The sequence below is a fragment of the Ixodes scapularis genome, unplaced genomic scaffold, assembly GCF_016920785.2.
Source record: "Ixodes scapularis isolate PalLabHiFi unplaced genomic scaffold, ASM1692078v2 PGA_scaffold0__279_contigs__length_252992795, whole genome shotgun sequence".
Lineage (NCBI taxonomy): Eukaryota > Metazoa > Arthropoda > Arachnida > Ixodida > Ixodidae > Ixodes > Ixodes scapularis.
Window position 1 is genome coordinate 124,792,068 of NW_024609835.1, and position 14,016 is coordinate 124,806,083.

The following is a 14,016-nucleotide window of genomic DNA, read 5'->3' on the forward strand; positions in this document are numbered from 1 at the left end:
GCAACAGGCCCTTCCACTTATTCCTCGCATATTTACGGATATTTGTTTTTAAACAAATATCTGTAAATCTAGTAACCTGCGATTACTAGAGAAGATGCAAATTGTTTTTGAACCTGAGGTTCAAAGAACGAAGGTGTTCGAAAGGCTCGAAAAGTTTCTAACTTACACATTGAGAAATTTGACTATTTCTAAGCCATGTCTAAGATTTCAATACACTTTGAATACACAGATGTTCCATTTCACCTTACAACGATGTACTGCAACAGATTCTGTGACCCATCTTAGCCACTCCACTGCTCCATGCATGTCACACAGATTCACGCTGCATGTTGCTCCGCCAAATCAGAGGGCCATACAGTCATACTTTGGTGTCTCGTAGCATCCGCCGTGGTACATCGTAAGGTCAAACGCAGTTTAAGGTCAAGCCTCCGAAACCTGCTTTGGTCAGAAGCTACTTTACCCTTATAGAAACGCTTGGCAAATACTGCAAATGCCCAACGAGCACGCTCGCACTCTTCTGACAAACATTCGATTGTCAACAATTACAGCAATCAAAGCACAATTGCGGTCGCAGAAAACTGGCCACGAGTTCCATGTAGCAAGCTTCCACGTAGCGAGCCATGCCATGGTGCCCGCAATCTGTGCCTAACTAGTGTGTATACAACACATTTATTTCTGGTATTTCTATTTCAGCATGAAGACGTCACGACTGCGTCGTGCGGTCGCTGCTTTGTGATCCCGAAGGTGGCGTGGCAGTGGAGCTAAAAACGGCCGATGCCTGTTCTGCTGTACCTCGCTCTGCAGCCAGCCAATTAGCAATCATTCGAGTGTCTACAGTCTGGAATGCTAGCGCCAGCTAGCAAGTTGGTAGCAATGACTTTGCCAGCTTTACCTTGAACTTGACCCTACACGTGAGCTTTGTAACTTGTGCTACAAAGCCGGCTTAACGTTTTTAATGCCGAATGAGCTTTAATGGAAGTAAACTTGGGATTTGTGTTGCCATCGTCGGAGCCAAGCTCTACCGTCCCCACTGTCCTCTTCCCATCTGTACTTCTCCAATCTGTACTTCCCCAATCTGTCCTCGCTCCACCAGCTCTTCGTCACGTGAACACAAGTCGGAACCCGCCTCGTGTGCCTCCTCGCACACAGATCACACTAACGTGCCCTGTCCCAATGATGCTCCAGTGCGAGCTAAAAAATTTCCTTGTAGAGTGAACAACAGCCCTTTCTGGGTTCACCTTTGAACGCGGCATACTTTTTAGGACTCTGATCCTGGGTGAGCAGTGGCAAACGCTTGCCGATGGCCTGAACTGTCAACCTATTGTGTCTGAACTAATTGCGTCGTAGTGTAAACAAGAGTGGCTAGGGTACCAGAGCTGTGTGTCACGGCCGAAAATAGCATTAAGGATTCTAACTCTCCATAAGTGTAGTTCTTTCTGTCACACACAGAAGCACATATATATCACAAATTAATTCCGCAAACAGGAGGTTTGAGTGGTAGTTAAAAGGAGCACCTTAAGTTTTAGTGAAATTTGTCAAACTCGATGTGTCTATTTTTCAAGTTGAGTCAATAAGGTTTGTTAAAAACTGTGGGACTCGAACCTCCAGAAGATTCTAGAACTTCAAACTTTGCAAACTTGAGCATAAAAAAAACTTAAGATCATCTCATTTCTTAACTGAACTTAAAAGTATTAATGATGTGATTGGTCAGAGTCATTTTGGAGCAACTCTCGGAGCAGTCAAAACTGAACTTTGCAGCAGCAAAAAAGAAGTTTTGGAGCATAAGCGCACACTTCTTTTTTTTTTGTTTTTTCATACCACTGCAAATATTATATTAAGATTCATGCATTGGCCTGTCCAACTAAAAGGCAATGTGTACTCTGCCGTCTCGGTTATGTGTATCTTTTTATTAGCGTTGACTGCACAGCAGGAGCGATTCCATCAAAAATGGAACTAGCGTTTGGTTGCGCGTAGAAGGGGGGATCGGTGGCCGAGTGGGCTATAGTGAGTTACAGGTCAAGAAGGTAGCGGCAAATACCCCTCAAAGGGATTCACATATCCCTCCGCCACTTCCGCATCCAATAGCGTCCGATCGTTTCCGTGACGTCGTGGCCAACACGGGAGGAGAGTCTTGCCTTCCTGTAAATATTCGCCTTAACTTTCGACTTTGACTTAGCATTGTGGAAGCCACGAGAGGGAGATTAGATTTTTCTCCCTCCGACGGAAACAAATACGACTTTTGCGGGTTAGGTTCCTTATCCGATAGATACAAGGCTACTTTCAGGGGCTCGGTTCCCTCTCCGATGAATACAAAGGTCGCTTTCTTAAAAAGTGGGGGTAGGAGATAAGTCGGCATCACTCTGTAGCCAATATCTATCCACTGAAGCGGAAAAAAGGGCGTTTCCAGTGAACTATTCTTTCGACTGTGGAGGGATTTGAAACGGGCGCATCACACTTGTGGGAAGAACTTCTCCTACCTTCTTGATTTGTAACCGACTATAGCACACACCAGTTCAGAGCACATGGAGCAAAAGCTCGCGCTGCAGAACCCCAGTGGGCTCAATCCCCACCCCTGCCCGTTTCAATCTGGATGAGCATCGTACCGGCGTGCGGTCGTGTATCAGTACTGCGTGATGCACGTTAAAGAGGCTAGCGGTTGTACTGCACTGGCTAAATTTCTTATCTACAGCTGGGAGACTCGTCGCCCGCTGAGGCAGGCCAAGTTCTGGGCTGTATAAACATACACACAACCAAATTTTTCTTATTTTTTTTTTTGCGTGTAAAAGTATGAGATGCGGTAACAAGATGATTGATGAAGGACAGCGGAAACTGCCATTAATGATTATTTTAGGTAACAAATCCCACTGAAATAATGTTAAAATACAATAACTTTATGCACCTAAATTTATGTTTTCTTTGAGTTGTTGAGGTTGTAATAAAACTGCAATTCTTAATCAGATAAAACTAAAGCATAAAAATAAACCTACGGAAGAGCCCATATAAGAGTTACTGGCGGCCACAGCTGTGTGCACGACTGCTCAAAGCGTCCCCACGGTGGGCATCCAGAATTCTTTTGCCACATGCATTCCAAGCCATCAAGATTGCCAGTCTTAGCAGCCTATTAATCTGAGCTTGTTCTCAGCATCCACTAAAAATAGTGTACTCAAATATATGGCATTCAGACCGTTCCCTTAAGGAGCTTCCTGCAGGCGCCATCTTCGGAGTTTGTGCGTAGGGCCCACGTTTTCCTCGCTTTCCTAAGATGCGAGCCCGTGCGTGCAGGGCTGTGAAGATCGCACGCTGGGCTGTGGATTTGTACACATCGGAAAGGTACTGCAATTGCAAGTAGAAGTTTTATTTTAGAAACTGCGCCACGTCTCGCTCTGGAGGAGTGCTTGTCCATTAGCCCGCGGGTGCGCTGAGACAAAGCGAGACACACAAAATCGCAATGCTTACATTGCGGTTGCCACGTCTCTGCCGCACACCGGTGCGCGGTGAGAAGCGCACTCAACAAAACTAAGTAACCTTCCAGAATACACCACAAACGTGAGAATTATTGTGAAACATTCGAGTACTGTCAGTCTTTGATACGAAATGCAATCGAATAGTAACATTATTTGAGGCGATGATCAGAAGTTCTGAAAACTCGCGTAAGCCTATCGTAATGATCCGGCCAGGTAGCCTGAGCTATTGTATTTTCGGAATTTATTGAAGCGAAATTAAGTTTTGGCACAATGTTGGCGCAAACTTCTCGCATTATGTTAAAATGTAGCAGGACGTAGCAGGGTAAGCACTGTGGCGCAAATGGCGCAGCAATCACATCACTGAAGTATGGTAATGTAAAGCCTGAATACTTCAAACTTGAACCTTGAAAAAATTTGGAATTACAGAACACAAACTTTCAAAGACCACGAAAACTTTGAACTTTGCAAACTTAAACCTCAGCAGTGTTTGAAAGGTGCACATTCTACAACCTTTTAAGCTTGAGTTCTGTAAATTTGCGATATCTACCTACCGTATATAGCTTGTGGGCGCTTACAATAATGACGCAGACGTTTTATGCACCTCAGTGCGAAGTTCCCTCATATGGTTGCTGCCATGACGGCGCAGAATGGTTCCGTAGTCAAGGGAAGGGGCGTATAAAACTGCCCACGGAAGGAAGAAGGAGGGTTGTGTTGTTCGGCCGAAGTGGCAGCGACGGGAGGTGCAAAGCCGATGCTACGAGGTGAGGGGCCAGATGCCACAGAGTCAAACCAGCGTGAAAAAGTCAGCTTCGTGATGGTTGCGCGTAGCACCGCGCCTGGGTTTTGTATTATCGACCCTTTGAGCATTATATATTGTTTTGTTAACCCTGTTGCTTCATATTGCTACGATACTAAAACCCCATTCTTGTTTCTCTGGCGTCCTGAGGTCATTGCTAAAATCGGGTCGCCGAAAGTGCTCTCGAACCCTCCACAAGCTATACTACCTATTCTTGGTAGACCCCTGTACCTTTTCGATTGTCTTTTTCTTTTCTTGTTGCTTTCCATTTGCCCGTTTGTTTGTTCACTGCCCCTCATGCATTATGCCGTTTTGTTTTTTTTTGTTTTTTTTATAAAGCAACAAATATTAGTTTACAAAGAAGATTGATCTCTCTTATGAGGTCATGTGCTGCAGAGGGCAAAGGGAAAGATATACACAATACTGGAAGTCTGCAGAGGCCATGTATAAACTAACACCCTCATGGTATCAACTGCCAAGCAAGTATGTACTGTAGTAGCCACTGTTTCAAAAGTATTGTGCAAACACTGCAATAACTGAAGTAGTACGTTCTTCGACAGAGTTTCTAATCAGCATATCAGCATAGTGAAGGTATAGAATTACCCAGAGGCATCATGGGAAGAGCATGTTTGTAAACAGTATAAAGGCTTGGGAAAAAGAGAATGAATGTGACCAGTAACATTAATTCTTTTTGGTAGCACCAACATGAGATTATAACATGATGTGGCACATCAGCTCGAAAATAAGTACCCTTTTTATTGACAAAATCCATGTGCATATTCTCTTCCAGCACCCACAGAAAGCCAATTTGTGCAATTTATGAGAGGAGCTCTACAAATGACGAGACACGTGTAACATTGAGGCTCAAAATGGCATCTGTACAGAAAATATGAACAAGCAAACGTCATGCTTAATGTACCAGCAGTTTTAATTTCTGAATTAAAACATAACCTCTTTCCAGTCATTTGCATGACTCCTATGTCCCGATAATCAGGCTTTACGCCAAAAACAGGTTTGGCACACTGTTTATTGGAAGGTTGACTTATTGTCTGAACAAATAAAGTAAAGCCAATAAGAACTGTTCTGGACAAGATTAACACGGCTACAACATACCTCGGGTTATGGCTGTTCATCAACTGCACCCTCTGCTCTTGCAACCCCTGCAAGTCACTGTGGTCTTTAGCCTCAGCAGCGAGTCTTCTCGAGTACTTCTCTATCCATTCTGTCCACACCTGGGCATTCTTCTTCTCCATCTCCTCTGCCGTCATATCCTGCGTGAAATTCAAATCAGGACTATAGTTTGAAAACACTGAATGAAAATAAAGCGAGTTGCACCCACAGTGTACTACACCTTTGCAATGCCATTTGCAGGCTTTTTAAGGGTTATGCCATCGCAAAGCCTCCCTCCCACACAACACTAATGTCCTACGAATGTCATTCTTTGATGTACATGCAACATCTTTGGCCTTAATCACACGAGCTGCGAATTTGCCTAGTTAGGTGAGCACCTATAGGAATAATGAAAGGGGAGCGGATAACTTTGTCAACAAAATACCGCAAAGATTGCAGACATATTAAGGCCTACCTTCAGTTCTTTTCCCTTTTCAATCTGTGCCATGATTCTCTCCTTTGCGAGAACCCCTTTTCCCAATTGTTCGAGGAGCTCAGGGTTGGACTGGGACAGTATGAGGAACAACTGGAAGTCCCTGCACAGGAAAGTGCACAAACAACACGGCTATGTCAGGGCAAACTGGTTTTCACCTGCACTATTGTTGTTCCATATGCTACATTCACTCCGAATTACAACACAAGTAAAAGCACACAGCACAAAACTGACCAATGTTATGTAAAAGGACTTCTTAGTTACATATATATAATGCAATTTAATAGAAAATATATGAGCTTGATCATGCTGAAAAAATAACTCCTAAGCAGAGAATGTGTGAATTCACTTTCATTTCTGACACATGCCATGAAATGGCGCTACATGATGAGAAATGCGGTGAAGTGCGCAAGCTCATTCACGTGCCGCGCAAATAAGTTTGCCTTTGCGTGGTCCTTACCACCGAACCTGGATAGCTCAAAAATGTCAAATCAGCTGCACGCATGTGGAACCTCAGGTATCTATCAACCTTTGGTAGAGTCGCCGTTAGCAACATTTACTTTTTGTCAAAACTAACATACCTTCTGCAGGTTATGCATTGTTCCAGAGTAACAGTCAACGTGTTCAACAGGATATTTGCGACATTCATCTGGAGGTCACCGTATGAGCCAATGAGAAGAACAAACTTATTTTGGAAAATTCAAGATGGGGGCTTGGTCTGGGTCACATTTTTGTGAGACAATTAATTGCCAGATGGAATTTTTTTAGACACGAACAGCGTTCTTTCTTGGAGATGTGCAAAAAATTATTTCTGGCAAAATACTTGGCACCGCCAGCTAATGATTCACTAACCACACAAGTAAAATAATGTTACAATGATTATAAAGAAGTAGCAGACACGTTGCATTTCCTAAGAGCAAGGTTTGACCTAAACTTTTTAACATTGTGCTAAAAAAAATCACTGGTAAGGAAACTTCTGCTTTCGCTGCTTCCGGACCCAGTGTTTCGCCTGTACCCTTATGACCCTCCACAGAATTGCAGAACGGATGTTCTAAAAAGAGTCATGGAAATGCCAATTCCTCCCAAGTGCAAGACTTCCTTTTACAGATTTCATTCACGTACCATACCAGTGAAAGAGTAGCTCAACTCTCGCAGCATTAGAGTATATGGAACCACCAATTGCCGACTTTGCCAAACAACTGAAACGTTCATGCATGCTTTCATTTTATGTGCAGATGCTGTCCTTTAATGGGATGTTTTCAAAATGACACTGAAAAAGGACTTTGAAGTGGTTGAAACAAATTTTCGGTACTACTTACGTTTTGCCGAAAACCTGGATACAGTCCAAGATGTTTTAGTTGTAATATTACTTTATAGCTTATGGAAGACGTGAAAAGTAGGTACCGAAGCGAGAGTTGCAAAGCCCTCCTGGGTAAATTTTAAACACATAGCAATTCAAGTTGGCCACAGCATACTTGCATGCCAAGAAAACGATGAATGGAAAGAAATAGTTAAAAACCTCAGTCAGTCACCCGATAATATATAACATGCAGCTACTCGTGGAGAACATATTACCATAGCAAGATGTCTTCCTTGCTAAGGTCACGCAGGTGCCCTACCACCTTAGTTAATTTACGTATCGTTTGCTTAAAAGTTTTTGCATCATTGAGAAAAGTCGTCCCCTGTATATATTGTACATAATTTGTACAAAATTGAACACTGTCGATATTGTGTAAATAGACATAAATAAATGTTAAAAAAATCAAAAAGCACCCTGGATAGCTCAGTCAGCAAAGCACATGGCTCACAATCCCAAGGTGGTGAGTTCAAATCCTGCTGGGGGGACTGAAGTCTTTTCATATGGTTCCTTATGGGCATAACGCTTTTCGGTGTCGGTTTTTCTTTACCACCAGCCGTTTTGGGCACTTCCCTCGACATCAAAACTTGTCATCGCAAATTTTTATTCTTGTCTAGCTTGCTTGCACATCTGCATTAATTCCATTATCATCACTTGTCATGACACTGCTTGTGTGACTGTTTTATCCACAAAGCTTACACATTCACATACGTTATATTCGGCAAAATTTGTATTTTTGTGATGTCATCCTCACAGAAAAGAAACCTTTCAGCATTTGAAACGAAAAGTGCATATCACGCATACAGGGGGGAGACAGGTGAAACAGGTTTTGCAGCAATTTTTGGAGCAGAAAAATCTGGATTTTGAAGCAGCTTAGGGGCACAAAATTCTCGTTTTGGAGCAGTAGTTTACGCATCTTGGAGCAACTTCGGAGCAGAAACGTCTACAGTTTGGAGCAGATTAGGAGCAGAAAATGTTAGAGCAGCTTATCAGCAATTTAAATCATAAAAAATCTGATTTATATCACATAAATCTGACTTTTCTTTTTTAATTGTTATTTTTTTTCCACCCTGGTTCTAATAAGTCATCAACGCCAATACACACAGAGATAAAATATAAAAAAAAAAAGAATGGAAAAGGCAAACGTGGGTCCAATGCACATAGATGAGGACAAGAAACACAGGCTTGCTGCAAAGTTAGGTGGGCACCAGGTACTTCAAGCTTATACGAACTGGTGCCAAAGTGCAATTGTAGTGCAAAACCTTTTAAAGCGGTGATTCGAAAGAATCACCGCTTTAAAAGCGGTGATTCTCTCATCGCTTTTAAAGCGGTGAGAGAATCACCGCTTTAAAGCAATGAGAGAATCACCGCTTTAAAGCGGTGAGAGAATCACCGCTCGCTTTAAAAGCGGTGAATCACTGCCTCTCGTTGCACAAGAGGCAGTGATTCTCTTGAATCACTGCCTCTTGTGCAACGGAATCACCGTTGCGATGAGAGAATCACCGCTTTAAAAGCGGTGATTCTCTCATCGCTTTTAAAGCGGTGAGAGAATCACCGCTCGCTTTAAAAGCGGTAAAACACTGCCTCTCGTTGCACAAGAGGAAGTGATTCTCTTGAATCACTGCCTCTTGTGCAACGGAATCACCGTTGCGCGAGAGGCGTTGTTCGGGATCCGCCATCATGGAGTAAAGACGTTGATGATAAGGCACTCCTGATAACATGTTTCCTGGTAAAGATTATTGTTGCGCATGCTGCCGCGGCAAAGGCAGCTTGCGATGTGGGGAGTGACATCCCTAGCCTTTTATATATAAAAAGTTTTGGTACAGTACACTTACTTTACTTTAGTCAATCATTTGGTATAGACTTTTTTGCTGTTCACAAACATGAACTGCCTCCTGCATCCCAAGCAACTTCTGGTGGCTCCATCTTTGCAAGCCTGTCGAGCTTACTTATGTCACCAGTGCTAGAAAGCATAAATGCTATACATACATCAAAGTTGGAGATTTAACGAGGGCCTTCGGCCGGACAATTTAACGAGTTAGAGGAGGCAAGTTTCTTTCTATGAATACTTGAAATTTTTTAACAGATCCTGCACTCCTTCATTCTTTTGGTGTTCACCTGGAGAATTGGTGGTTAAACGTTTCATCGACATTTCAAGCAGCAGTGTTAGAAGGCTTTGTTCATTGTTTTTATAAACTGGAAGTTCTTTGGCATGTCAAAGACTAAAGCTCCACCTGGTGACATTTGCCATGAAAAGGGTCTAGTATAGTGCAGTGGGCAATCGTTGCAGGTGATACCACAGCTTCGCTGGCCAACCACCTTTACTGCGTAAATTAGAGCCCCAATTTTTTTCTATTGTATAATTTTATCTTGATGAGAAAGCAAATGGAAGTGTCAAACAAGTTGGCATCCACATAGGTGTGTTTTTCCTTAAGCAGCTTCCAAGAAATATCTGTATTCATTTATCCGTTTTTTTTTTCTTCTTTTTTTTTATTATGAATTATATAGTTAACATTTACAGTTTCAGAGCAAACAATTCATCTCTCATAAGTCATCTATAAACAGTAAGGAATTACTGAAACTATCAGATATATCATCCAAGAAATGGTGTTGCATTACTAAATTACCGCACAACAGATAATACTGATAGAGAGATGTGGATGTGGATGATGGCAGCGCTTGTCCTGTTTGCACTTCCTTTAGTCCCCGTTTACTGTGCGCTGTCTGCCTTTTTGTCATGATGGCAGCATTTCACATTCCCTGTTCTGGTTGATATATAAATATAACCCATACTGCCATTTAGTAAATATCAAGTACCATAGTTGGCCATTTTACATATTATCAAAATATAGAATACCGGTACATTAGGCAGGGGCCAAGGCAGGCAGGTGCCCCCAAACATTTTTCTCTACCTCCTCATCCACCTGCCTCCCTTGCTTGTATATACAGTGGTGCCTGGTTATATCACTCTTGGGTATTTCGAATTATTGTTTATATCAAACAGTCCAAACATCCCCTTGAAAATTACATGTAATACTATAGGAACATTGTCTTTTTGTACTGAACTCCCATTGCGGGGACACTCGTAGCGACCGAAGGCCGGCCTCCCGTTGCTTTTCACGCGATCTGATTGTGCCGGTGGCGAGCACATCGCTTGCCTTGGGTGGCTGGCAGACCGCCAAGCCAGCATACACGCTAAAAGATACCCAACAAAAGAACAGCTGTAAAAAACAACAAAAAAAAAAGAATTGACGGTGGCAAAAGTCAGGGGAAGGACCATAGCCTCCAGGGCCGGTTTTCTCGAAGCGATGATAAACCCATTTTGGTAAACCACGGTGCCTAGGAAGGAAAAAGTACCTAGGTACTGCAATAAACGGCTAGATATAAAAAAAAAAAAAAATTATTTTTGATTGGCCAGTAAGATGCATCTATCGGTGAAACAAGCCAGTCATTTTGTTTATCCTCATTTTCCGCTGGTTGTTATCGATCTAGTATGGTATTTTAAGTCAAAATATAGTAACGTTGCACTTGAAGTCCAATTTATTTGCTTCAGATGGTACGAAGAAATTTTAGCTACTATGCTAGAGTTTGTAGACGAATGTTCGAAAATGTAAGAAACATTTCCTTGAATATGTTTCGCCATAAACAATGCATAACTTTCCCGTGTGCCTTCCAGTCTGGCAACGCCAATGCTGTAGTCTCGTTTATGTTCCTTGCGAGGCACGTTTCTGCGATTCCTGCTGATCTCAACTGTTTGCCCTCTCTTCCGTTTGCCCAACCGATCCACCGGTGACGAGAAGCTAAGCTTCTCGTCACCGTTGAATTGCTGGCCACCGGAGATATGTAGAAACCTCGATGCTGTCGGCATACTGTCGGCGCACTGCGAACAAAAAACACTACAATGTCCCAGCTGCTCACCCGGAACGAAGTCTTTATCGAGGATAACCCCCTTTCTCCGCAAAGTAATCGCTGCTCACGAGTTGGTGTGCATAGTGTAACAAATTAAACGTGTTAGTATAAATATATACCAACACTCGTTCGCAAAACATTTTTTTACTCACCATAAAAACACCTGCAAGGCTTATATACCGTCATATGTCTTGGATCCCGGACTACTGAAGAGTGATGCGTTCGCGGAATGCTGCCGTCGGTTAGTTTAGTAGTCCCTCTGAACTACCGCTTTGCTTGACGTGCTAATAGGTTGATGGTTCGTCATTAATATAACAGCCGGATCGAAATGAACGTTCAGCAGAACCAAGCAGAACTATTAGCCCTCATTAAGCGAAGGTCGCGGCCATTTTGCTTGCAGGTACTGTTCCTCCCTCGGCGCCCCTGCTCTCCCAGTCACGTGACCTAGAATTCCCCCTTCTAGGGACAATAGTTAACTTTAACCCACGGTTCGCATTCGAGAAAACGGGCCCAGGAGGCTATGGAAGGACACTATGCCCGCTTGTAGGAAGAGCAGGGAGTGCCCGCTATCGGAACGGTAGCCTGCGCCCTTTCACTGAACACTGCTGATGCTGCGTGACTCCCTAACCTCAAAATAAAATAAGCAAAAAAAAAAAAAGTATTTGGCAAGTGTGTTGACAACAACGGTTGTACAATCGCACTTTGAATGCCTTCTTTGTTTACCTTTTCCTTTTGCCATTATTGCTATACCAGTTTTTTTTTCACTTTTCTTTTTTTGTTGCCTGAATTTACTGAGCTTTCTTTTTTCTTTTGCCGTTAATGCTTTGCCTGTTTTTTTTTGTTTTTTTTTTTGCTGTTTGCGTTTAGTGAGTTTTTTTTGTTGCTTGCTTAATTTTTTTCTATGGATCAAGAGATTTTTTTTAATGCATCTTGCTTTTCAGTTTTTCTATTATTCTTTTTTATTTTTGTGTTTCGTTGTTTATGCTGTGTGGAGGTCCCAGCCAGGCGCGCGTGTAAGTGGGGCGGTGTTTGCAGTCCCCGCCTACTACGCTCTACTGTATTTAGCAGCTCTTGGATGGCATTATGTAAGCTCTCGTTTGTCGCGACCTTCGGTATTAGCAGAGACGCCAGGAAATTTTAACTCGAGCTTAATATAACATTGTTTTTGTATATCGAATTATTCATATATCGAACTATTTTACGATCCCCTTTGAATTTGATATATCCGGGTTCGACTGTATGCCTTAATCATTATAAAATACTCCAAGATACTTTAGATGTAATACAAGTGGGAGCAGGCCCACTTTCTGGAACCTATCAACCATAATGAAACTTGTCAAAAGTTGCAGAGTGCATCCTGTACTAGGTGATATATGTAGAGCTGCAGTAGGAAACTGATAGTGACGATTTTATCTTTTAAAGAACTATTCATGTGGGGCTTTTCTTCTCTTTTGTGTTGCCACTTGGCAGGGACAGCTTGAATCCAGATGACCACATTCAGTCTACCATGCAAAATTTTGCCGAAGGCCCAAATGTTTTATTGAAGGCCATGAACATTCAACAGCAAGCGATAGGGAAAAGTTAGACGAAACCCAGTGCATACATTATGCAGTTCTTTTCCACAACATACCCATAAAAACTATGTCTTTCCCTAATCATGCAAAATGGCTCTTTACCCACATTGTAGATCACTATCAACTTGAGTCACATATCAAATGAACAACCTGTAAGAATGCCAAGATGATTTGTCATTTTTCCAAGTCACCCACTACCACAATCTATTTCTGAGCAATTATAACCTACAACAAATTATATCATTTGACGAGTTAACCAACGACGGGATGGTTGTGACGAGTTCTCCTAGATCCTTTGAATTATGGTTTCCTGAGCTCTACAGAGGTCACTATGTAATTCAATCCATCCTTTTCAAGAGTTCAAAAACTAGCCAAACCTTGTGCTAGAGAGTGTCCTGAAGTGAGTCATCAGGTCGCTGTGTGTGCTGCAGCAGGACAGTAAGGCTGCCTTCAGGGCATCCTTGCTGGATTCATGCTGGTCGTGGCCAGGCACGCACAGGGTGCTCAGGCATCGAAATGACCGTGTGAAGTCCGCTCCTGTAGCCTCCATCGCGTCATAAAAGGATGTGATGAGCACTCTGAAAAAGAATTACCACAAAGCTATTCAGTAATATATTGACATCTCTGTATGTGGATTGTCTCAACCATCACTCATCCATGCCAAGATTTTTTGTTTTTTTCGACCAAGACAGGTTTTTGGTTTAAAACACGTGCTTAACAGCTTCCTAGTTGGGTTATTTTTCTTGTCATTAAACTGTATTTACATTGCATATATTTTGTTTCTCTCATTTTAAATTGTGACTGTTTTGCGTGGCACAATATTTATTACGATTGTACAAATATTAGAATTTCCTAATAGTAGTTTTAAACTATACACTATTCAATATTCACTTCCAGATGAGCTGCGGTATTCATAATTTTCGAAGTGTTGGTCGTGGCAGGTTAGTCCTGTTGAGTGCGCCCCACACCGAGCACCGGTGCGCTGTGGAGAAGCACCACCCGTGGAGCTTGGTTCCGTGGGTGTTGCTTCCCCGCAGTACACCTGTGCTCAGTAGGAAATGCACTCAGCAAAGCTAGCGCGCCGTGATCAACACTTCGAAAGGTACAAAAGTCGCAACCGCGTGCTTAGGTTAAACACACTTTAAATCGGGATGGCACATGCGTGGGCCTCGTTTATTTAAAAAGAAATTGGAACTTCATGAATGTTGATATCTACATTGCAGTAAAAATTTCAAGAACTAAACTGGCTATTATGCGCGAGTGCAAGTTAGGCAGAGATGCCCTGAAAACTTGCGTCAATCATTCATGATTGA

General features: G+C 42.5%; 1 protein-coding gene across 6 annotated transcripts in view; it reads right to left on the reverse strand.

The window, feature by feature from the left end:
- LOC8053966 (protein adenylyltransferase SelO, mitochondrial) overlaps nucleotides 1–14,016 on the reverse strand; it is a 74,380-nt gene that overhangs the window by 22,240 nt on the left and 38,124 nt on the right. For 5 of the 6 annotated variants that reach the window (XM_029973903.4, XM_029973898.4, XM_040501527.2 and 2 more), the window contains exons 8-10: nucleotides 13,081–13,281; nucleotides 5,846–5,966; nucleotides 5,374–5,531 (exon numbers count right to left, since the gene is read on the reverse strand). In XM_029973903.4, coding sequence (XP_029829763.3) covers nucleotides 5,374–5,531; nucleotides 5,846–5,966; nucleotides 13,081–13,281 — 480 coding nt within the window. Of the gene's footprint in view, nucleotides 1–3,184; nucleotides 3,334–5,373; nucleotides 5,532–5,845; nucleotides 5,967–13,080; nucleotides 13,282–14,016 lie in introns of all 6 variants that reach the window. The other variant, XR_006077605.1, reaches the window with a different exon arrangement.